Raw genomic sequence first — 23591 nt, forward strand, 5'->3', positions numbered from 1 at the left:
GGGGAAACGATCATAAAACAATGATCTGGGGGGATGGCGAACTTTGACCTCAGTCCTGTAAACTCAGGTCATTGATGTAGTGGTTGTAGTGGTAGTAATAGTGGCAGTGGTGCTCATAGTGGTGGTGGTAGATGATGATGATGATGATGATGATATATATGATTCCCTCCTATTCTGTTAGTTTTTATGTTAGAGATAAGGTTTCATCCTAAGAACCTCTCTTGTGTCCATCATGATTGTTCAGATGCCCTCTGTTTGTCTCTTCCTTTAAAGTACTTTTACATTTTTATGTTATTAACGTTACACTTTCATTAATTGAACTGAGGTATTTTGTTGTCCTCTAAGAAGCTTTATCAACAGTCAGGTTCTCATGGCAACTGCTGCCGAGTTGTTCTCACTCAGCCTTCCTTCCTCCTCTGTTCCCCTAAAACCTACAGAGTTCTTGTCCTCCATCTTTGTTCTTCACCATGTCACCCTGTGGACACGTGACCCTGACCCTCTGGCCCTCTGACCTCATGGCTGTGTCCCATTTCTCTCCACAGAGGGAGAGCCCATCGAGGCCATTGCCAAGTTTGACTACGTGGGCCGCTCTGCGCGGGAGCTGTCCTTCAAGAAGGGGGCGTCTTTGCTGCTGTACCAGCGGGCGTCCGACGACTGGTGGGAGGGCCGCCACAATGGCATGGACGGGCTGGTGCCACATCAGTACATAGTGGTGCAGGACATGTAAGTGCGAGGAGGACATTGACACATTGCAGAGACGAGAATAGAATGTGTGTAAACGTCCGTTTCTGTGTGTGTGCATGCGTATGTGAGTTGTGTGTGTGTGTGTGCGCGTATGTGAGTGGTGTGTGTGTGTGTGTGTAAAGGAGAGAGAGAGAGTGTTGAATGTTTTTTTTTTTATCTAAATGTCTGTCTAATGTCTGCGTCAGCATGTGCAGCACTGAATGGAAAATATCTGATTAGATATGCGTCTTTGGATATGGCCAGTGAATAGATGGGTCAATGACATGTATCTCCTCTCCTCTCTTCTTCCTCCACTGCTCTCCCTGATGGTTCAAAGAGGGCATTCTGCCTAGAATGAACACTCCATGCCAGAGAGCGAGAGAGAGAGAGAGAGGAAGAAAGAGACTGACAGGCAGATGGCTAGGACAGGACCGGGCAGAAAGATGGATGAAAATAGATGGAGAGCAGCAGAAGGAATGAAAGAGAACGTCTCCTTTTCGTCTCTTTTTCCTCTCTTTTTCGTCTCTTTTTCGTCTCTTTTTCGTCTCTTTTTCCACACGTTTTTCTCTCTGTTCTCGTTTTTCTCCTTTGAGGAAAAGAAGCAAAGAGGGGCCAGCAGGGGGTAGAGAACGAGAGAGAGAGAAAGAGAGAGAGAGAGAGAGGTGCAAGAGAAAGGGAGGGAGAGAGAGAGCGAGAGAGAGAGAGAGAGAGAGAGAGAGAGGTGCAAGAGAAAGGGAGGGAGAGAGAGAGTGAGAGAGAGAGAGAGAAAGAGAGAGAGAGAGAGAGAGAGAGAGAGAGGTGCAAGAGAAAGGGAGGGAGAGAGAGAGAGAGAGAGAGAGGAGAGAGAGAGAGAGAGACAGAGAGAAAGGGAGGAGAGAGAGAGAGAGAGAGAGAGAGAGAGACAGACAGAGAGAAAGGGGAGAGAGAGCGAGAGAGAGAGAGAGACAGAGAGAGACAGAGAGAAAGGGAGGGAGAGAGAGAGCGAGAGAGAGAGAGAGAGGTGCAAGAGAAAGGGAGGGAGAGAGAGAGCGAGAGAGAGAGGTGCAAAAGAGAGGAAGGGAGAGAGAGAAAGATAGTGAGAGTGGGAGAGGGAGAGAAAGAGAGAGAAAGAAGGGATTAGAGGGAGAGGGAGATGGTGTCCTGCTTAAAGCCCAGTTTTGTCCCAGGGTGGGCTGTTCTTGGCAGTGTGTGGGACGCCGTTCCGCTGTGTCAGATAAGTCTTGGTCCCCCGGCGGATGCGTTTTTGTGAGAGATTGGGGGGGGGGGGGGGGGGGGGGGGTGGTCTGCTGTTTACAGGACATCTCCGTCACCCCTGGCGATTCACCCTGGCAACCTCAAACCTCTCCTCTGGGCGACGGCCGCGGTTGCTTAATTGAGTGGATGCGGTCGCTCGTTAAATAGGACAAATCAGATCATTCTGTACAGCAGCTTGAGAATTGCCCGCCTAAAAGCTTTCTGATAGCCTCTCCCTATCCATCTGTGTGTGTGTGTGTGTGTGTGTGAGTTTGTCTGTCTGAGCAGTTTTGGAGGAGAGGAGAGTGTGTGTGTGTGTGTGTGTAAGAGAGACTGTGTAAGATTGTGTGTGTGTGTTAATAATTCATGGTGCAGCACTTGGCAGAAGAGTGTGTTTTCTTAGTTAATGGAGGTAGGAGGTGATGCTGTGGTGTGTGTGTGTGTGTGTGTGTGTGTGTGTGAGTGATTGACCAGGATGTGCGTTGTGTCGTTGTCAGGGATGACACGTTCTCCGACACCCTGAGCCAGAAGGCGGACAGTGAGGCTAGCAGTGGGCCAGCCGCAGACGACAAGAACTCCGGCAAAGACATGAACTCCCCTACTGATGCCCGGATACAGGAGGCCTACATCAGGTAAACACACACACACACACACACACACACACACACACACACACACACACACACACACACAAGCTCCCCTACTGACACCAGGATACATGAGACCTACATTAGGTAAACACACACACACACACACACACACACACACACACTCAGTCACACATAATTGTGCACGCATGTAAACATCTACAATCCTCATATGATACGAGCTGGTGAGTTTATTGCATTCTGCTGTTTTTTGTTTGACTCAGAAAGATGACCACTCCCCGTTTATCTCTGTTTCTTTTCTGTCCTCTGCTCCCCTCTCCCCCTCCTCCTCCTCCTCCTCTCTCTTGGTCCATAACTGCTTTAATGATTAATAGCCTTTGTCCTCATTTAGACTTTATAGGCTTAACTATGAGGAAGCAAAGAGAATGGCTCTCTTCAAACAATGGGCATTGCCATGCGTCCCACAAATATTTCACATTTGTGTGTCTGTTTAAGAATCCAAGAGCCCAAGAGTCTAAATGTGTGTAAGAGTCTGTTACACATTGGGTCAACTGTGTTTGTTTCTGAGACTCTCTGTTCTAAAACATCCATCACACCCACAAGAATGGGAACCCTTTTTTAATCTGAGATCACAGGTGAACACATGTGTCAGCCATTATTTTCCACTAGGTTTGTGGACAGCTCAAACAGTCCCAGAGAGTGATTAGGGCTACATAGCATTATGAAACAATAAGGTGCCATCCACACAGAAACAACTAAAGCGTTGTTTTGTGAAAACTGAAAAGTTTTGTATCGTTTTGTCCTTTCCTCTACACAAACCACGGTGTTTTAGAATACAAATGCAAAAAAAAGGATTTTCTCTCATGTCTGTGAATCAGTAGCCTGGAAAATCCAGACCCTGCTAATCTAGAAAGATTACAATGTAATGGTCCAACTCGAGGGGCAGCAACAAGCATGCATTTATAAAAATCTCACTGCATGCAATTGGATAACACTAGACCATGTTTACTCTGAATGATTTCGGACTTCGACGCAATCAGATAACGCTACGACCAATGTGTACTGTCCTCCAACGTTGCAGCGCTGTCTTCATCAGTTTAGCTGGTTCCCCCGGAATGTTGGGAAAAAGTAACGTGCATCATTGCTCTTTGCCAGAGTGTCTCACAGAGACAATTCCATTGGACTCTGGATTTCCAGGGTAGCGAATCAGTGGATATGAATCCCTCTTGATGCGTGCTGTGATTCATTGAGTGGCACCAGTGTGCTGGCTGATAGCAGAGTTCTGTGTGTTCTGTGTGTTGTGGCACCAGTGTGCTGGCTGATAGCAGGGTTCTGTGTGTTGTGGCACCAGTGTGCTGGCTGATAGCAGGGTTCTGTGTGTTGTGGCACCAGTGTGCTGGCTGATAGCAGAGTTCTGTGTGTTCTGTGTGTTGTGGAACCAGTGTGCTGGCTGATAGCAGGGTTCTGTGTGTTGTGGAACCAGTGTGCTGGCTGATAGGAGGGTTCTGTGTGTTGTGGCACCAGTGTGCTGGCTGATAGCAGGGTTCTGTGTGTGCTGGCTGATAGCAGGGTTCTGTGTGTTGTGGCACTAGTGTGCTGGCTGATAGCAGGGTTCTGTGTGTTGTGGCTGTCTGATTTGTCCTGAACAAGGCCACAGGCGGTCAGACACTAGGCCACGGTGATTGTTGGTTAAATATTAATAGGACATTAATAACACATCAATAAAACATCAGGAAACACATCAGGTTTAAGTTGAGGTTCCGGTCAACTGCTTCCCTGCAGGCTATTGGTTAGATTGGCAGAAAGACGGTCTGCAAGAGCGCTAGACTGATTTAGAGAGGGACCCGTGTCATACTTGAAAAGGAGTTATTTTTGCCCGATCGCAGATCATACTAGAGCTTTGATGATCATTTCTTTGAAACTGATTTCTGACACTCATTTCATATCTTTTGTGTTTACTAATGAGGTCACTGATCCAAGTGTGCGTATGTATGTGTGTACACTACCCCCGATGGGTAAAATGGAGGACACATTTCCTACAGGAATATCCTACAGACTAAATAAAGTTTAACTTAACTTGTCTATGGTCACCAATACAGACACTTACAGTACTAACATTTCTTTTGTATGGCTTTCAATGATTAAAACATGCAGTAAATACACAATACACTACTACATCAGTGATTATGTTGTGCAATTCCTAAACTACATCCTCACATCATACAGCTAAACTAAACATTTCCCATAATCCTCTTCTCCTCTTGTCCCCTCTGCAGTCGGCACAGGAAGCGGAGTGACCCCCCCTCTCGCCACCCCCCAGGTCGCCCTGGCGACGGCCACTGTGCTGTGCACCCCTCCCAGGGACACGGGCCCCCATCGGACGGCGGATCCCCAGTGTTGGGTCACTACGGGCCACGCGACCTTCTGAGAAGTCGGGGTCACGGAGGTCACATAGGTCACGGCCCACAGGACAGTCCGGAGAGGCGGCGGCGGACGGGTCACGGCTCGCTCACCAACATCAGCCGCCACGAGTCGCTGCGTAAGATGGAGAGCCCGCCCATCCGCCGGTCCACCTCCTCGGGCCAGTATACCGGCTTCAGCACGGACCCGCACACACACTCACACCACCCCAAGAGCCTGGACCCAGAGAGCATTGCACAGGTGAGCATACACACACACAAACATGGCACGCACACATACACACACACCCTGCATGCACGCACGCACACACACACAAACTTACAAAACCCAAACACAACAGACACCACTCAGACATAGAGTATATTCCAAAAAAGTATCCACTCACAAGACAGCAACACATTTTGTGTCATAGCAGTGCAAAAAAAGTGCTCGTTGCTTGTATTGCTGTTTGACACAAACATATAAACATGTTAGCACAGATTAAGTACACCTCTATAATATGACACCACACACACACACACACTCACTCACTCACTCACTCACTCACCATCTCTCTCCCATCATCAAGTTAAAGCAGTATTAATTTGTCAGAATACATGCTGTTTGACAGGGAATAACCCTCCAAGGGCATGATTCCCAGACAGGGATGAAGCCTCATAGTGCTGGATTATGTACTTTGGAATGGAGGGGCGCTTTTCCAAATACTGCTTTATGCAGGAGATGTACTAAAGCCTAATACCAAAGCAGAACTGCAGCCCACTGTGCTGTCTGTCATTCTGATGGTCAGGTGTTGGGCCAACTGTGTCAGACTATGCCGGGTTTGTGTAATCTACTAGAAAGGCTCTCGAGGACTTTTGTGTGTGTGTTCACTAGGGCCAACCAATTCCACTTTGGTGTTGTCCTGTGTAACAGCATGTACTCTCCCTCTCTTACCCCCCCCCCCCTCTCTCTGTCTCTCTCTCTGTCTCTCCCTCTCTCTATCTCTCTCTCTCCCCCCTCTCTCTCACCCCCCTCTCTCCCCCCCCCCCTCTCTCTCTCTCTCTCTCACTCTCCCCCCCTCTCTCTCTCTTTCTCTCCACCCCCCTCTCTCTCTCTCTCCCCCTCTCTCTCTCCCTCTCTCCCCCCCCCCCCCCTCTCTCTCTCTCTCTCCCTCTCTCTCCCCTGCTGCAGGACATAGAGCAGACGATGAACACTGCTCTGAATGAGCTGCGTGAGCTGGAGCGCCAGAGCTCGGTGAAGCACGCGCCCGACGTGGTGCTGGACACTCTGGAGCAGGTCAAGCACCAGCCGCAGCCTCAGGGTGGCGCCGGCGAGCCCGTCAGCCCGCTGCACGGCATGCTGGTCCACCATCGCCACGGCGACGGGCCGGGCATCATGCGCCGCAGCACCAGCTCCAACAGCGACGCCATGACGACCTTCAAGCCCACCGTGGCGCCCCGCATGGGGGTGCAGCTCAAGCCGCCCGCCCTCAGACCCAAGCCCATGGTGCTGCCCAAGACTGCCACCCCACCGCACCCACACCCGCACGCCCACGCCCACGCCCACCCACAGCCCTCCGCACCCCCACCTCCGCAGGAGGCCGTGGACAAGTCCTGCACCATGTGAGGGGGATGCTGGACTGGGGGTGGGTCTGAGGGACAGGGACGGAGAAGGTGGCTGTTCTGATGGGTCTTCCCAGAGACACAGCTTGTCCACCTCCACCCCACAGCACACCACCCCTCACCCCCAGAGGAGTGCTATGTATAAGCCTGCTGTTCCTGGACCAAGTCGGATGTCACAACGGCAGGGATTCTCCACTTTGGGAATGTAGTTTAATCTGGGACTAGTCCTAATCCCTGTCCGAGAGAGCAGAGCCAATGGTCTGACCTCATGGGATGACTTTAACAGGACCACTCAAGTGGGGAGTGAGGGGTGCTGATGTTTCTTTCTTTTTTTTAAAGTAAATACAGTAGCGGTGTAATATTTACATTTATGAGATGCTGGTCTCACTGATCTTACTGTTGATCATTGATAATATGTCACTAAGACAGCCCAACATTTTGAAAAATAGCGACATAGTTTCTAATAAAGACGTATAGTTTTTTCTCTCTCTTTTAATGTGTAGTGAGTTAACCATTTCCAAATTATTCACGTTTATTATACTTAGTGGAAAAGGATGGGCATTTTAAAGACTCTTAGTTACAGGTCAGCCGCAGAGAAGACATTTAGCAGTCTTTTAGAACTATTTGCATGGTCAGATAGTTTATTAGTCTTTTTTGTCAGAATCACTAGGTGTTTTTAGAGTACAAGTAACGCAGCAAATCACAAAAGCTTCCAGTAGCGATGAGTACAAAGTGACATTGACATTGTTGGAGTTGTAGTTTACAGCCACTAGAGAAAACAAAACAAAACAAAAATGTGAATGGCACAGTAGGCACCTCACAGCTCTGGATGCTGTTTAAGTTTACAACTTCAGTTAGGCATCATGGGAAATGTAGTTTCAGCATTCCAGATTTCTGTTTCAGCATTCAGCATTTTAGCAGCGTTGTGAAATGGCCTTACAGTCAGTCAGAAATAGAATGGCAGTCTCCCTCAAATATTCGCAAATGCCTTTTTTTCCTTGTCTCTCTTTAGTCATTCCGATTAAACACCTTTAATGGTTTTTACAACCAATAGCAATACTGAAGTCCCTTACTAGCCAAGCCCACTGTCCACTCAGAACTGTAGACATGGAAAGAAAGGCATGGTGTGTGTAAGTAGAGTACTTGGACCTGTTCCTCACCGCTGCTGTCATGTATAACTTATTTTTAGAGTAGCCATTCCCACGGGTTCTGAAGAGCATCTTTTTGTTTTTCTGTGATATGGATGGAAGCTGTGTGTGTGTGTGTGTGTGTGTGTGTGTGTATGTGTATGCCACACGGCACAGGGAAATAGAGACACCAAACATGTAGAGAGAGAGAGAGAGAGAGAGAGAGAGAGAGAGAGAAAGAGAGAGAGAGAGAGAGAGAGAGAGGGCAAAGCTGTGGCAAAGAGCTCTTCAGTCCCGCAGATAAACCCTGTGCAAGCCCAGCTAGCTGCTGACCTGGAGTTAGCCCCATCTGGGACTATACTGGACCATAGCCAGGTGTCAGTCAGATGATGACACGACCGCGATCACTAATGACGATGAACCATCCTGCAAAGTCACGCAAAAGGATGCTTTTTCATAATGTGAAGTTGTGAACTGACCTGTTAGGCTAGGTAAGGTGGTCATTATAACACCTACATTGAAAGCAAAACAAAATGAGCAAACTCTCGTCTTGATGAGTTTTTTTAGTATATTCTCTGCAATGGCAACTTTTGGAAAAGAAAACAAAAAAACCTGCTGGCTGGTCCTTTGAGCATCCTCCCCCAACTGTTTACAGGGAGGACACCTACATCCCCCAATCCCTGCCACTTGGTCATCATGCACTCATGCCTGGCTTTCCCTTGCCTGAGGAGATGCTATCTGCAATGCAACGAGATGGGTTCCGTTCTCTATAGCTACACCTTTCCAACAACTCTACATTCTACCAGAGCATCTTTTCACAAAGACTTGTTGAAGTGACTCAGCGGCCACACTCGTGTGAGAGTATGCTGCCAGTAGCCATGGACTCAGTGACTGTTACTCTGACTCTCCCACCCCCTCCTCCCTCCATGTACACGTGTGTGTGTGTGTGTGTGTGTGCACTTATGCTGTGAGGTTTCTGATGGGTGTGTGGTGAGGGGTACTGCGCCCTCGCTGCCAGCTGCCTGTGTAGCCGCCACCAGAACTGGGGTCAAACGTGTCTCAGACAAAATGCCGATAGTCTAGTAGTAGTACCTGCACAGTCGGATGGCAGGATCTGGAGGAGAATTTAAAACACTTTCAAAAATGCTCCCTGGACTGTGACCTCGCTGTCTGCTGTTGGCTTATTGTGCAGTGGGACAAAAATAAATGTGTGTGTGTGTGTGTTTAGCTAAAAAGCATTTCAGCATGGAGTGAACTTTCTGTGCATAATTAGTGTGTGTGTGTGTGTGTTTGTACAGGTGTGTTTGAGATGCAGATCGGATCCCAGTCAGGCTTCTCCTGCTGCTGACGGATGATGAATGATGCATGCTAAGGCTATGTCTACCAGGGAGACACTCGCTCTTTCTCTCTCTCTCTCTCCCACTCTCTCTTTCTCTCCCATCCTCTCTTTCTCCCTCTCCCTACCTCACTCTCTTTCTCTCCCTACCTCACTCTCTTTCTCCCTCCCTCTTTCTCTCCCTTCCCCTCTCTCTCTCTCTCTCTCTCCAGGACTCTGGAAGAGAGATGGGCCATACCACCTCAGAACTCCCAGGTGATATAATGCTGATAAAAAACGCTTGTGAATAATTCATGGCGGCCCTTTTCACGAGAGCTGTGTGAGCGGGAGCAGCACACGTGAGCTACTGAGTGCACGTTGTCTGCGGAGGAATACAGTTTGTGTGTGTGTACAGGCACGTGCACAATTTTCTTAGAGCAGGGCAAGAGATGGTTTAATTATATACTTTCAGATTACTCTCAGAATGTGTGTGTGTGTGAGTGTAGGGTTTAATAATAGACTGTCGTATGTCTATCTCTGTGTGTGTGGGTGTGTGTGTGTGTGTGTGTGTACTCCAGATGTCACCACTGTTCATGCCACTCTGTGTAAACTTAGTACTGTCGGCACAACTATTTCATTATGTTTAAAAAAACAGATCATTAGGTGGTGACCTCATGTTTTGTTTTTGTGTTATTGTATTATATACCCATCCTCTCTGTAACTTCTTCAGATCCATACCCTGTCAGTGCCCCCTGTTCATTTTGTACAGTGTATATGATTTGCCTTGGGGACGACTAACCCATTTATTTTTTAAATGTATGATGATAAATGATTGGTATACTTAATGTAGGTTGTTTAGCTTTAGCTCAGTCTAGACACCAGGGGGCGTACTCCAAGTATGTGGTTTGGTGATAAACCTGGGTACGTTAACTTGGACTAAGTGGTAAACCTTCCCATAGAAGAGTCCTGTGACTTTATCCTCTTAGCAAAACAAAGCCATTGGGTTCATTTTAGGAGGTTTGTCAGGGTGAACTTTCGCCAGAATTATATATATATATATATACTAAGCCACATGCTTGGAAGACTTCCCCGATAGCTGCCAGCCCTGGAACGGAACCAGCCCAGATTTGGGCCGGATCAGGGGCGCGTGCAGCCGGGCATCCGCTGCTGTCTGGGTGGCAGGTTTGTGGGGGGGCTGTGGTTGAGGACGGAGACCCCTGATCTAGCCATTGCACTAGGAGGCTCACGGGTGGCGCTCTTCAGCTCACACAGCCACCCACCCAGCACAGCCTGTCTTGTTTGTTTGTTTGTTTGTTTGTTTGTTTACCATCCATGTCACCGTGTCCCTCGTACATCAGTAGCATGTACACGTGAAAGTGCCTTTGAAACTCGTCACTCGTGCTCTGTCCTGTCGTCTCATCTCCAGCCCCTAGAGTATGGGCAAGACAGCGGGAATAGGAATTAATATTAGTAAATATTATTGCTATTATTATCATTGGTAATGATGTAGTTTCAATAAAGTTATATGAACGATCAAATAATTAATCAAGTACTGCTTATCGAGTGTGACACGCACTTTTATGTATAGGACTGTATATTTGGCATGTAACATCTTAACAAGTTATAATGGAGCTCTTTGAGAATGGTTCTCTCAAAGTGTTTCTTTCTAATAAAGGCAGAAGTTTGGTCAGTGCTTGGTGATTCTGTGTTTTCATTGATGTAACACTGTACCAAGTATATACAGCTTTGCGTGTCATTGACATATGACCACTGTATTTAACTACAACTGTATTACCTTAATACTCTCATATTCCCCAAGTACTTTGGATCTTAACTAACAGATCATCAAAACAATGGCAATCCAAACAGACATTGAATATCTTTGGCCATTCTAGGAGGCTATAACTTTGCTTTTAGACCGCAGTCTCAAAATGCCGCCGCGAGATCCCAGATATTAGTCCAGGCCTCCCACTGTCCTTGGCCTGAGGTCTCCTCTCCTCCTGTCTCCTCTGCTGTTACAAAGAATACATACTCTTCAAAATAGCATGTTATATCCAGTCAAACCTGAACACGATTTGGACATGAAAAATGCAGAAGCATGGAGGCTTTGCCTGACGGCTCCCAGCTCTTTACTCATGCGAAGTGCAGGAGAGCTGCCAGGTTGGGTCTTGTGCAACTCCCTGCCACTTAGGAAGAAGAGGATCTCCAAGATAGAATAAGTGAATGTTCCAACTTTCTTTACCCCACACACTCTTATGAGAACTGCATGCAGCTATAGATTAGCCTCACTTTAAAAGAGGCTAATAAATACAGCTCTGGAAAAAATGAAGAGATATTCATATTCAAATTGGCAGTGGTCTCCTCTTAATTTTGAATATAACCGTCAACTTATTCGAATGTCACTCAGCAACTGTAGGATGACATCAGAAAAATGTCTCTGAATTTTTTCTGGAGCTGACGAAAAATCCAAATATTTCTTGCATCTACTTGGGTCCACAGCTGGCCAGAGCTACACCTACAGTAATTGGACTATGGCAAATAAAATAATAAAGAAATGAATGAATCCTTGGGAATGGAAACCGATCAAGAGCACATGCATGTGCCACATTATTTATTGTTCAAAACATCCAAAGTGTCACTTACCACCATGACTGGTGTTTGATTTCTGTAACACAGTGGAATGTGGGGAGAGTAGACGTGGAAGCAGAGAGAAGGAATAAACAGCGTCACAAGTAATATCTGCAGAAAGTCACTTCAAACGTTACAGAATTGTCATCACTTCTGCTAGGCTAGAGGGACACCTAGTGGTCATGATTAATCATTACAACAAACATTCAAAACATCCCTTCTTGGAAGACCCTTTCGGTATGGGATCAGGCAAACCCCTCAGGTTAATTCGAGTATCACATGAAGAGATATTTTGTTTACTAATTCTATTTCTGTTAAGAGTTCAACGAGCACTGATGGTGAGCAGGTGACATACAAATTGCTCAGCATCTCAACGTGTCAAAGCAACATTTAGACCCTGTAAAGATCCTACAGCGCCTTCTCATAGGGATCCCATTAAGCTTCTCAAAATAACCATTAAGGATTCTCAACATATAAAACTCCTTCCTAGACAGTGCAGTAGGAATTCTTAACAGCTGAGAACATATTTCTCAGAGTATCCTGTTGAGATATAGGAAGCTGCACTCAGGCCTACTACATACTCTAGAATTCAAGTAACTTCAGCTCTACATGTATATAACCTATGAATAGCAACATCACGGTATAAAATGTTCATCAAACAAAAGCAATAACACAGACAACTTAAATCAATGTAATCAAGTAAAGTGTATAGCACATGTTTCTTGGTGTTTTATGCCCCCAACGTGGTCTTCAAGGCAACGCTGCCTGGAAGGCACTAGGGTTAGGCATAGGTTAAGGTTAGGGTAAGGTAAGTCAGCGGTGGCAGCGCTGCCTGGAAGACGACATTGGGGGCATAAAACACCATCGAGCCACATAGCACATTGTGATCAAGTGCTAAACTGTATTAAATGTTGCTGATTTCTGCATGGCACTCCTTGATTGGACACAGCTGTAAGGGTGACTCACTCATGTCCACCTGTGTATTAAAATAAGGAAACATTTTCTCCTTGAACCTGTCTTTGTATCGGAATAGGAGGGACATGTCGCTGGAGTCGTAAAACGACACGTGGCCCCTCTCGTAGTCTAGCTCCACGCTAATCCTCTTGGGGGCGCTCTGCACCGAAAGCGTCTTTCCCGTCACATGGTACTCCTCCCCATGCTTCCAGATGGCCCAGAGCCCATACTGGGGCTTGAGGTAGCAGTCCTCCTTCCTGTCGACTGTCTCCCGGGCAACGCCGATGACCCACTTGACCCTGTCCCCAACATGCACCTCCCAGCTGTGCTTGCCTGAGGTGAAGCCCTCGGAACCCAGGACAATGGCATGTTCCATGAAGCGCTCCGGGTTGTCAGGCAGATCCTTCTTGGGTGTCATGTATCTGACACTGGTCAGGTCTTCGGACAAGGCCACCCAGCCTGCGGCTGTGTTGGGGTCCAAAAGCAGAGGAGCTTTAAATAACACGGAGGGAAATGTTAGAGGAGGGCAGAGGGCAGTTCCTTCTGTTTGATGCAGTGGAAATTACAGCCAGGGTATCTCAATTATCAGTCCAAGCTGTGTGTGTGTGTGTGTCAGAGAGAGAGAAAGAGAATTTGAAACCACCAACCTCCAAATCAAAGCACTGAATGGAGCTTTCACACAATAGCCGGAAATATGTAATGGTTGTGAAAGCAGAGTTCCATGGGCAAGAGAACATTTTGCTAGAATTTCAACGGATTTGCCAAATATTACATTTGCCGACGTTACAAAGACCCGGGGAGGGAAAACTCTTGTCACCAAAACCAAAAAAATCAATAAATGGTGCACACAAATTTGAATAGGCATTTACTGTTACTGAACTGTTAACTAGAATGACAGATCATTAGTGTGTCCATTTAGACATAATGTATGTATAGACTGCCTTACTAAAGCAATATAGTCCGCTGGTGAGGAAGAAGATTTTCACAACGATTGCGTATTTACGGTCAAAAATATGGAAGTTGTGTGAAAGGTCTATGGAACTCAAATGTGGAATTCAAACTCTATGATGCATTTAGCCATCACCACAATACATACTGTACTGCACTTTCTCCTGCAACTTCTTGCTGACTCTGTACTTGAGGTTGCCCAGGTGTTTGGCTTCGTCTATCAGCGCACCTGAGAGCAGCTGAGGGTCCTGCAGAAGGCATTGGGCTCTGTAATCACACGAGAGTCAGTCAAGAAACAAGAATTGAATTAAATCATTTTAAATAAATAAGGATTTACCTGCTTATTGTGCGTTTATAATCCTAAAATACGAAAAGAAAATATTGGTTACATTTTCATATACCAAGGTGAAGGCGAGCTGTTCTCTTACTGCTCTTATGTGTCCTTACTTTCAGAAATGACAGATTGTCCTGTTTTAAGTCATTTTCGACTTGATGAATAGAATTCTCTAGAGCCAACATCTGGCCCTGAATGATGTCCAGCTCTCGATCAATCAGCTTCCTCTTCTGCTCCTCTTCCTCCCTGACTGCTGTGAGTCTGGCCTCCTCTTCCTCTCTCAGCCACTGATGAAGCTGCTCAAACTCCTCTTGTATCCTTCTCTCAGTGGCAGCCCTCTGGCTCTGTGAATATTATATATAATATTATATTACCAGTATATAATATAAGTTGTCACCTTAAATGTGAGTGCTCACATGAGTAGACACAAGACAGACACGTGTCATCATGCTAGCTGTAAGCTTGATGTGTCCCTACCGCCATATGTTTCACCATGTCCTTGTAAACGTCATCTGCGTAGATACAGTCGTCAAGCTGTGCCTCCATAAGCTCGAGGCTGGAGTGCAATTTAGTCTGTATGATGAACAAACAACATTCAAAGTAGTTATTTTCAAATCTTCATCACACATTATATTTTGTACAGATAAAGTATGAATGTATATTCTATATTGGTTATGACTATGGTATGGTTTATTGACAAAATACATTTTTACCTATTGGGTGTTTTAGAAATAATTTGACTGTTTCACTATTTGAAGCTCATTCTAAGCCTCAAGTCAAAGCACACAACTGCCACTGAACAGTCCCTCAGTAGCAGTCACATGACTAGGCCATTTAATTACAGCCTGTCATGACAACATTGTTGGGCTTCCTTTTCATGATGTATGAGCCCATGGGCTCATGTCCAGCCATGGAAAGCGTCCATCCAGTTTTATTTTCCCCCTTCACATACACAAACACATCAAACACATACACATCCTCATACTCCAAAACTCAGCCAATCAAGTAAATAACTATGAACAATATCAAAGTAATGGTGCGGTCTCACCTTAAATTAATTAACCGTGGAAAAATCGAGTTACGACATGCTGCGTGTTACCTCTAGTTAGTTAGGACTGCTGCAAAGTTCTAACTACAACTATATCGGTATAAGTAGGCTACAGTATATTTCCCATAGATGTTTGTTTCGGATAGCCTGCTTATGAATAGTTTACTATGGCCACGGCTGCTATAGAATCTGGGAATCTGATCGCTGTCCTCCATGAAATCTCAGAGGAGAAGTGCAAAATTAGTTTCAGAGCCCGTGTCCTGTTTTGACCCGGGGAGAATAAGAGGGACGTCTGGATAATCACTATATTACCGCAGCTTTTTACCAAAAGCAAAGGCACTAATGCCAAGCCACTGGTCATACATTAACACCAGGATTCTGCTCAATACTTTTAGTCACATATGATATTAGAGATGTCCCTTGAGAGCCCTAACTGGCATTCTCTCACCTTTACTTTCTCCACCGCCTCTTTCACACGTTTCAGCTGATGACCAGCGTGCTGAAGTGGATGTTGACACTCCTCACACCATGTAACGCCCTCGTCCACGCAGAACCACGTTGGTTTCTTTGGATGTTTACCGCACACGACATCTTGTTTTTTGGTTTTATCAAGTTGTGGTCTTCCTGCAAAAGCATCTGCAAGTTCTTTGAGAGAGATGTTGATTCCTGGAGTTTCCTTGGGAAGTTCCCTCTTGCACACCGCGCAGTTTCGGCACTCGGCTTGGTTCAAGTACTGAATAAGGCAGCTCTTGCAAAAGCTATGATTGCAGTTTAAAGACACTGGGTCCACTAAAGTTTCGGAGCAAATGTGACAACGCAGAAAGCGCATCATAATTTGCGACTTCATTTCCATTTTAGACGTAATTTTATTTACGGAAACCCGAATAAAAACTACCAGGGGTGCCACTTAGCACTTGCAGGTCTAAGAAAAGACTGGCCTAACTGGAGGAAGGCGCGACTGTTTCTTGAGGGCACAACAGATGGTTCTCAAGTGTCTTGACCTTTCACTTGTGACAATCATCAAGATACTAAGATCTATCTATCTACTTGTGAAGTTTGCTCCGTGAACCCAACGATAGGTGGCGCCAGAGGATAACAGAATAATAGCACTGTCACTATTAGACTATGTCAGATCTGGTAGGGTTTAATTGCTCTGGTGGTCCAGTACTATATTCACCAATGCATTTGTGGGGAAACCCTATATTGCATGTGTTGAACACTACATTTTGTATAATTGTGTGTGGTTTACATAGCCTACAATATGTTAAGTTTGGGAATAACTGGTGTTCTTCAGTAGCCTATTTGTGTCTCACTATTGCAACATGCATTTCTGTACATCCAAATTGCTATTTCCATGAACGGCTGTCTAATAAAAATCATGCCACATCCATTGTTAGGATAGCGAGGACATTCCCTGAGGCAGACAAGGGACTGTGTGACATGCTTATGGTTCTGCAAAGAATAGTGCTGACATAATATCATGATGCAGCCTCCAATAGCAGGAAAGACTGTGGGGTTGTGCTTAATCCTTGAGTTGTCTATTGTCTCTGCTCGGAAATAGCATGATGGTTTGGGGTTTTTATCCATGATGCGCCCAGGTATTGTCAGATGACTGATTGTAATGGTTTTGTCTAGAGAGAATGTAATTGTGAATGACGAACCGGAATGAGATGGGGCCTCGCAACATGGGAGTTCCTGCTGGTTACAAGTGCCTGGTCGTGATTTCCTTTCCCGATCGGAATTAACGATGGTACCTTTCTTGCTGCTTCTGCTGCCCGTGTTGCCTGATCTTTAAGAATTTATTCATATATATTTATCATTTGGGCAGCCGTGGCCCACTGGTTAGCACTCCGGACCTGTAACCGGAGGGTTGCCGGTTCGAGCCCCGACCAGTGGGAATGGCTGAAGTGCCCTTGAGCAAGGCGCCTAACCCCTCACTGCTCCCCGAGCGCCTCTGTTGTAGCAGGCAGCTCACTGCACCGGGATTAGTGTGTGCTTTATTTCACTGTGTGCTGAGTGTGTTTCACTAATTCACGAGACCAGATTTCTCTCACGGGATCAAAAAAGTATATACTTATACTTATTTTACATGTTTTAAATTGGACAGATTAAGTTGGAGAGTTATAGCAGATGCACCGAAAATGGATTTAAAAAACAAGACCTTGATTATATAAAAATGTATTTTAATTCAACTCCACATTATATGACATTCTCGCTAATAAATGCAAATATCATATATGTAACATAACATAACACATATGTTGCTTTTATTCAAACAGCCAGGTAGAGTGACCTAGGAACTTGGAACAGGTTGGGGAATAACATGCTGGCCTAATCAAGTTTTCTTAATTCAGTACAAACCATCTCTGCAATAAACAATTTTATGTCTTTATTTCAGTTTTTTCTTTATTTTCAGTTTTATGACTGGGGGTTGCGACCCAGGACAGGTTGAATGGGCTAACTTGGATGCCTATCTTACTGTCGTCTGTCTCTGTACTAAAGAATGGGTAGAGCGTCTCAGTGAACGCATGAAAGAATGTGTGAATAAGGGTCATGGGCATGTCATCTGTGACATCGTAGAAGGACAGATGTCCTTTGTCACAGTCCAGTTCGATTCGGACCTTCTTGGGTTTATTGTCTGGAAAGCACGGCACAGCTCCTACAGTGTAATTGTCTTCAGTCATCCAGAGGGTCCAAAATCCAAACTTTGGTTCCAGGAACGTCTCCTCCTTCCTTTCAATAGACTTGTAGGCTACACCCAGACTCCAGCGGTCTCTGTCCCCCACCTCCACCTCCCAGCAGTGTTGGCCTGAGTCGTAGCCCTCCGAGCCCAGTACGTAGATGTATCTTGTGAAGCGCTCTGGGTTGTCCGGCACTATTTGTTTGTTTCTTATCTCCGTCACACTGGTCATGTCTTCAGACACACTGAGCCAGCCATCTGCTGTGTTGGGGTCAAGGATCACCGGGTCTGGAAATAAGAGATTTCATTGAGAGAAAATAATTAACTATCTTGGTATAGTCTGGGAAAACCCAGACGAATCTGTTAGCTAGTTTGAATTTGAGATTATGAGAAGCGGTCTGGTGTTAACCAGGCTAATCTTGGTAAAGTGCTTCTGTTTGATTTGTCCTACTCCCCACAGCATCTGTGTCTTGTCATCTGACACTGCTCATGGTGGAGGCGTAGTGACTAAGGAGATACAGTAGGCTTGCAGTTGCCAGAAAAGTTGTGGGTTCATTTCCCAACTGTCACTGTTAGCCTAGAAATCTAGACACACCCTATTGGCAGCAAATTACATTAAGTTGGCAAATTACATTTGCTGCCAGGGCTAGTCTAGCAACTCTCCGTTGGCTTGTGAGCTCGAAAAATTAAACTTCTATCAGGCCAATCAAATCGTGTATAGAGTCGTTAGGTGGGCTTAACATAATGATTGATGGCAGAGTTGCAACGGTTTGGCTTGAATTCCCTGTTACTTGAAAACAAATAAGATAATGTTGCTGTTGGCGAACAGTGTGACACGAGTTAAGCTTTTATTAAGTTGGCAAAAGTTTGAACTAGCCAACTACAGTAGCTCCGCTGGTGGGAAACGCATGGGACTCATAGCGCTGCCGCTGTCCTATTGCGTGCAGAGGGAATTTGAAAGACAACAGATTATCCCGCCCCTTGGACTGAGCACTGCGAACAGTGAGTGCCCAGACCCTACATTTGAATGTGGGTCTGGCTCGTCAGGCTACATGCAAGGCACTTGACCCTAAGTTGCTCTGGCGAAACTGGCCCATGTAATAATCGACATGTAAGTCACTTTGGATAAAAGTGTCATCCAAATATAGTATATTAGTAGCGATGCACTCACAATATTCCACCGTCTCCATCATCTTCTTCCAGACTTTGAACTTTAGGTTGCCAAGGTGTCCGGCGATGTCCATCACTGCCCCAGAGACCACGTTCGGGCCCATCAGTGTGTTACGGGCTCTGCAATCCCACACATCGGTAAAACAACATAATGTCTAAACATCTAGACAGAAGAAAACAATGGATAGGCTCACTTTATTAATACGTTTTCAAGAAGAAACTCACCTTGCCTTTATCCGACTGCTATCCTAGAATTAAAAGCAAAAAGGAAATGCATTAATTAAACAAAAGCATTTTGGTCAACCAATCACTGATGATTTGTAGTGGCAAATGGTGCATTGGACCTATAGGGACACAGGATGTGTTGGAACTTAAACGTTAATTTTCTTAAAGCAAACCCTTTTCATTTTTGCCATGTCCTGGCATTCCAGAGCAGCAGGCTACAGAATGGTCACTGTACTGATAAGGTGAGCAACATCTATGCTGGAGCAACATCTATGCTGGAGCCAAGTGCTATACTAGATTATGGCATCTATGCTGGAGCCAAGTGCTACAGCATACTAGATTACAGTATGGCATGTATGCTGGAGCCAAGTGCTATACTAGATTATGGCATCTATGCTGGAGCCAAGTGCTACAGCATACTAGATTATGGCATGTATGCTGGAGCCAAGTGCTATACTAGATTATGGCATCTATGCTGGAGCCAAGTGCTATAATAGATTTTGTACCTGGAAAATTGTCACATCGTCTTTTATCAAGTCCTTTTGTGAGCACTGGATGGCCTCTGTCAGAGCATGTATCTGTCCCCGAACGATCTTCAGCTCTCTTTCAATGGTCATCTGGTTCCTCTCGGCCTCCTCCTTCACTGCAGCCAGCCTGGCCTCCTCTTCCTCTCTCAGGAACCGATGAAGCTGCAGAAACTCTTCCTTGATCTTTTTCTCAACCTCATCATGCTGGACCTGTGAAAAAAGTCACCAGTATATACCAGTATTCATTATCGTTCCCATACGTTGATGACTGCAGGAGGAGTGTTGAGGTCAGATTTGTAGGCAGCATGGGTGGTTGTACAGCTCACCATTGTATGCTTTCTCATGATCATGTAGGTGTCCTCAACGTCGTTACAGTCTTCTAGTTGTTGTTTCATTTTAATCAAGTTCAGAGAAATTGATTGCTGTATGAACACATAGGAATTCATACAATACTTCATACCTGATTTACAAATTTACCAACACATTTGTTTTGCATTATTCATGTGCATGAAGGTGAAACTGTGTGTGTGTGTGTGTGTGTGTGTGTGTACGTACCTGTATGTGTGTGTTTTGTTTATCGTATTTGTATATGTTGTCTGAGAGGTCATATTGAAGGTCTTACAACATTTGTGGAAATTGGGGTTCCAGTTTTAGGTTTACTTTACTTACCCTTGTATCTGCTGCCATGTCTTTCAGACGAATGACCTTTTCAATGTGCTCCTTGACACTCTCACATTCCGTACATATCACCTCTCTGTCAGTCATGCAGATCATCGTCGGTTTCAAAGAGTGTACACAACAGAGACCTTCCTCATTTGTCTCTGAATTACTGTCGCCTTGAATCCTCCCAGCGAACGTGTCAGCGAGGTTCTTCAGGGTCACATTGACCTCCGGTGTGTCTTTGGGAGCTGGCATCTGACAGACTGGGCAAAACCTCTTCTCGTCCTGGTCCCAAAATTCACACACACACCTCTTACAAAAGCTGTGGTTGCATTCCAGGGACACGGGCTCCTCGACGGTGCTGAAGCAGATTTGGCACGACAGATAATACTCGAAATCCTCCATGTTCTCTGCCATGGTTACAGCAGTTCAGTGCAGTTCTCTTTCTCTGTATTCTCTTAATGTTACAGATCAAAAAGCAAGATGGTGTTGATGCCTAAATGTTGACCCAGGTAGTCACAGCTTTCAAATTTGACTTCCGCTGTTTCTTGGAAATTATTCACCATCAAATACAATCATAAAGCTGAACAAGACAAAATGGAAGAAATAAGAGAATCAGGCCATCTGAAATCACTTGGTTTAAAAGCCAAGTGAAGCTAAGCTTACAATCATTATTCTTTTTCAATACTCATGAAATCAGAACTTTGGGTATGTGCGTGTCCGTGTGTGTGTGTGTGTACTCCACAGCATGTGACCTCTGAGAGTGTGAAAGATTCAGCCAAATGTGTCCACAGCTCAGATGTCATCTGCAGCATGTAAGCAGTCTGTGAAGGTCTCTGTGAAGGCTTAGAATAGACCATAGGTGCAAGTTTTAAATGATCTCTTTGAAAATAAAAGCTCTTTACCACAGCCGTTCAGCTCAAGAATAATGGATATGTTTGATACCTATTAAGATGGTTTATGCTTGGAATGGTAAGGATTGTTTATTTAATTTCTTTTATAACTGCCCAACAACATGTTAACTGTCTTCATAAATGGACATGAAGATCAGCTATAAGGCTATCAAGCTTAATGTAATATTCTGCATGCTGAGAGCGCAGACGAGCTCTTGAAACCATGCTGGAGTTCTAACACTATCTCATTTGCCACAACAGTCTAAAAACATTCTTACAACCATCAACTCATAGAACAATACCTGATGTTATGTTATTATATTATTATTAATTAGCGATAGAAGGGGACATTGCATACCTGTTATAATCCAAATAAAGTCTTAGAAGGAATCTCCAGAACAGTGGTAGTCCAACTGTTGCTTTTAAACTCCAAAAGTTGCAAAGGGGTGTTTTCAAAGCACTGATGTGCGCATCGTGTTACCCTAAGCATGTGACCAATGACATTCACATACCACTTGCCACACAACCCTGAGCATCCACTGCAGTTGGTTGAGGGAGTCCAGCCCTTCCCATACACGGAAGTAATGGAGCTAGTCCTTGGTTTGTGTGATAGGAAATACAGTAGCTGTGGACTGTCCATGTGAAAAGTCAGGCTAAAGACCACTTCCGTGTAAAAGTGTGACGTATGGTACGGGCTCTGAGCTTGTTTCTGGAGATACGGGAAAACAGAGGCAGTGGCACCTGGAAGTCTCCAGAAGTCTTCGGGAAGCAGGATTGTGTTTCAAGGAACCTATTTATACCATGGGAGAGTCAACAGAGGCTTGACCTAAATTAATTGCTGGGGGCTTAAGCTTTATAAACTATCCACCAAAAAAACAGTAATTAACAGTGATTTGGCTACAGTGCATGCTACATCAAGGGCTTTATATTTTTTGGAATAAGATAGTACAACATGTGAATGTGTTGTAATATGCATGAAAATACATTATATGGTTTAAGAGGTGACTGGTATACCAATTATGAGTAAATTAAATATTACTGTGCAGTGGTCTCTTAATTTTTTCCAGAGCTGTATATATCATGTACACAACTTGTTGTAGGTCCTAAGGTGCGGGTGCGTCCACACACACACACACACACACACAAAACATTTTGCCAGGAAAACAAGGAAATTAAGTTTGAGCTCTGCACAGCATTAAAGACAGTACATGTCTGTGTTTAATAATAATAATAATAATAATAATAATAATAATAATAATAATCATCATCATCATAAGAAGAAGGAAAGAGAAGGAACAAACAGACAAACAATAACAATAACACTACAAGACAATGTGTATAGAGCTATGTGTTGGGTGTAGAGGAGAAGTGATCATGAAACAAAAAGGTCTTGAGATGTGCTTTGAAGAAGGAACCTTTTTGGGATCTGACTTACACCTGACCTTGGTACAGCTGCTCAGCAGGATACAAAACTGTGTGAGAAAACAACAGAGACTGAGCCTGTGGGGGGATTCTGATAGAAATTCATATAAGGCATGCTGAATTTCATTCTTGAATTTCCCCTTGGGGATCAATAAAGTATCTATATATCTATCTATCTATGACCCAGAGCTTGTGCAACCCCACAGTGCCCCCTGCTGGTCACGCAGGACACACACAACACCATGATCAAGTGTCTGGATGCAATTATTTATAATTATTATTATGTATACTTTTTTGATCCTGTGAGGGAAATTTGGTCTCTGCATTTATCCCAATCCGTGAATTAGTGAAACACACTTAGCACACAGTGAACACACAGTGAGGTGAAGCACACACTAATCCCGGCGCAGTGAGCTGCCGGCAACAACAGCGGCGCTCGGGGAGCTGTGAGGGGTTAGGTGCCTTGCTCAAGGGCACTTCAGCCGTGCCTATACTGGTCGGGGGTTCGAACCGGCAACCCTCCGGTTACAAGTCTGAAGCGCTAACCAGTAGGCCACGGCTGCCCACAAAATGAATGAAACAGGCCATGAGAGCACCTAAAATAAATATTGTGTTATTATATTGTTATAATATTATTATACCTCAGTGGTATTAATTCCACACTAACTCCTCGTGTATGGTCAGGTTTATGCTACCACTCACATACAGCGATCAAGCCTGTGAAAAACGTAGGCCTACATTTTTACTGCAACCAGAAAGACGTTGCGAAAATATAATATCGTAATATGTAATACTACATCAGCAAGAGCGCCATCCATTCAGCTAATGTCAAAAGGACTTTGAGAGGATATCTCTCTGACTAGATAGTTGTAGTAAAACTTTCAGTGGTATTTATTTCAGAATAAGTGTGTATATGATTTCAATGAATAAAAAAAACTGTAATCTACTGTAGGCCTACGTTTGTGTTTTTTGCCAATAATTTATTTTGAAATGAATCAGTCGGATTTTAAGTATATTTGGATGTTTTTTGCTCATTTGTAATTGGTAAAAAGGAAATCAACTTAATCAATTAAT

At 44.9% G+C, this 23591-nt stretch overlaps 3 protein-coding genes across 5 annotated transcripts in view; 1 reads left to right on the top strand and 2 right to left on the bottom strand.

Moving 5' to 3' along the window:
- The window catches only part of srgap1a (SLIT-ROBO Rho GTPase activating protein 1a), a 111271-nt gene extending 100550 nt beyond the window's left edge, over positions 1-10721 (top strand). Inside the window, 4 exon segments of the mRNA XM_042110926.1 lie at positions 543-723; positions 2454-2588; positions 4841-5225; positions 6156-10721. Of these exon segments, the coding sequence (XP_041966860.1) occupies positions 543-723; positions 2454-2588; positions 4841-5225; positions 6156-6590 (1136 nt within the window). The 3' untranslated portion in view covers positions 6591-10721.
- Positions 10722-11605: 884 nt separating this feature from the next.
- On the bottom strand, positions 11606-15914 carry LOC121724413 (nuclear factor 7, brain-like). Its single transcript, XM_042110972.1, has 6 exons — positions 15389-15914; positions 14370-14465; positions 14006-14236; positions 13896-13918; positions 13707-13825; positions 11606-13102 (listed from the first exon to the last, which is right to left on the bottom strand). Exons 1-6 carry the CDS (start codon positions 15791-15793, stop codon positions 12561-12563), a joined length of 1416 nt encoding a protein of 471 aa, XP_041966906.1. The 5' UTR covers positions 15794-15914; the 3' UTR covers positions 11606-12560.
- A 1222-nt stretch (positions 15915-17136) lies between these two features.
- On the bottom strand, positions 17137-21690 carry LOC121724411 (E3 ubiquitin-protein ligase TRIM35-like). 3 transcript variants are annotated; one of them, XM_042110965.1, is made up of 8 exons: positions 21454-21689; positions 20958-21047; positions 20212-20785; positions 19869-19964; positions 19522-19752; positions 19016-19038; positions 18792-18910; positions 17137-17908 (listed from the first exon to the last, which is right to left on the bottom strand). In XM_042110965.1, the coding sequence occupies exons 3-8, from the start codon at positions 20617-20619 to the stop codon at positions 17322-17324; spliced, it is 1464 nt and encodes a 487-aa protein (XP_041966899.1). In that variant the 5' UTR covers positions 20620-20785; positions 20958-21047; positions 21454-21689; the 3' UTR covers positions 17137-17321. The 3 variants fall into 3 exon arrangements, with proteins under 3 accessions (XP_041966899.1, XP_041966900.1, XP_041966898.1); XM_042110966.1 differs by lacking the exon at positions 20958-21047 and having other exon boundaries at positions 20212-20659; positions 21454-21690; XM_042110964.1 differs by lacking the exon at positions 20958-21047.
- Positions 21691-23591: the final 1901 nt, after the last annotated feature.

The sequence above is a fragment of the Alosa sapidissima genome, chromosome 11, assembly GCF_018492685.1.
Source record: "Alosa sapidissima isolate fAloSap1 chromosome 11, fAloSap1.pri, whole genome shotgun sequence".
In the NCBI taxonomy this organism is placed as follows: domain Eukaryota; kingdom Metazoa; phylum Chordata; class Actinopteri; order Clupeiformes; family Clupeidae; genus Alosa; species Alosa sapidissima.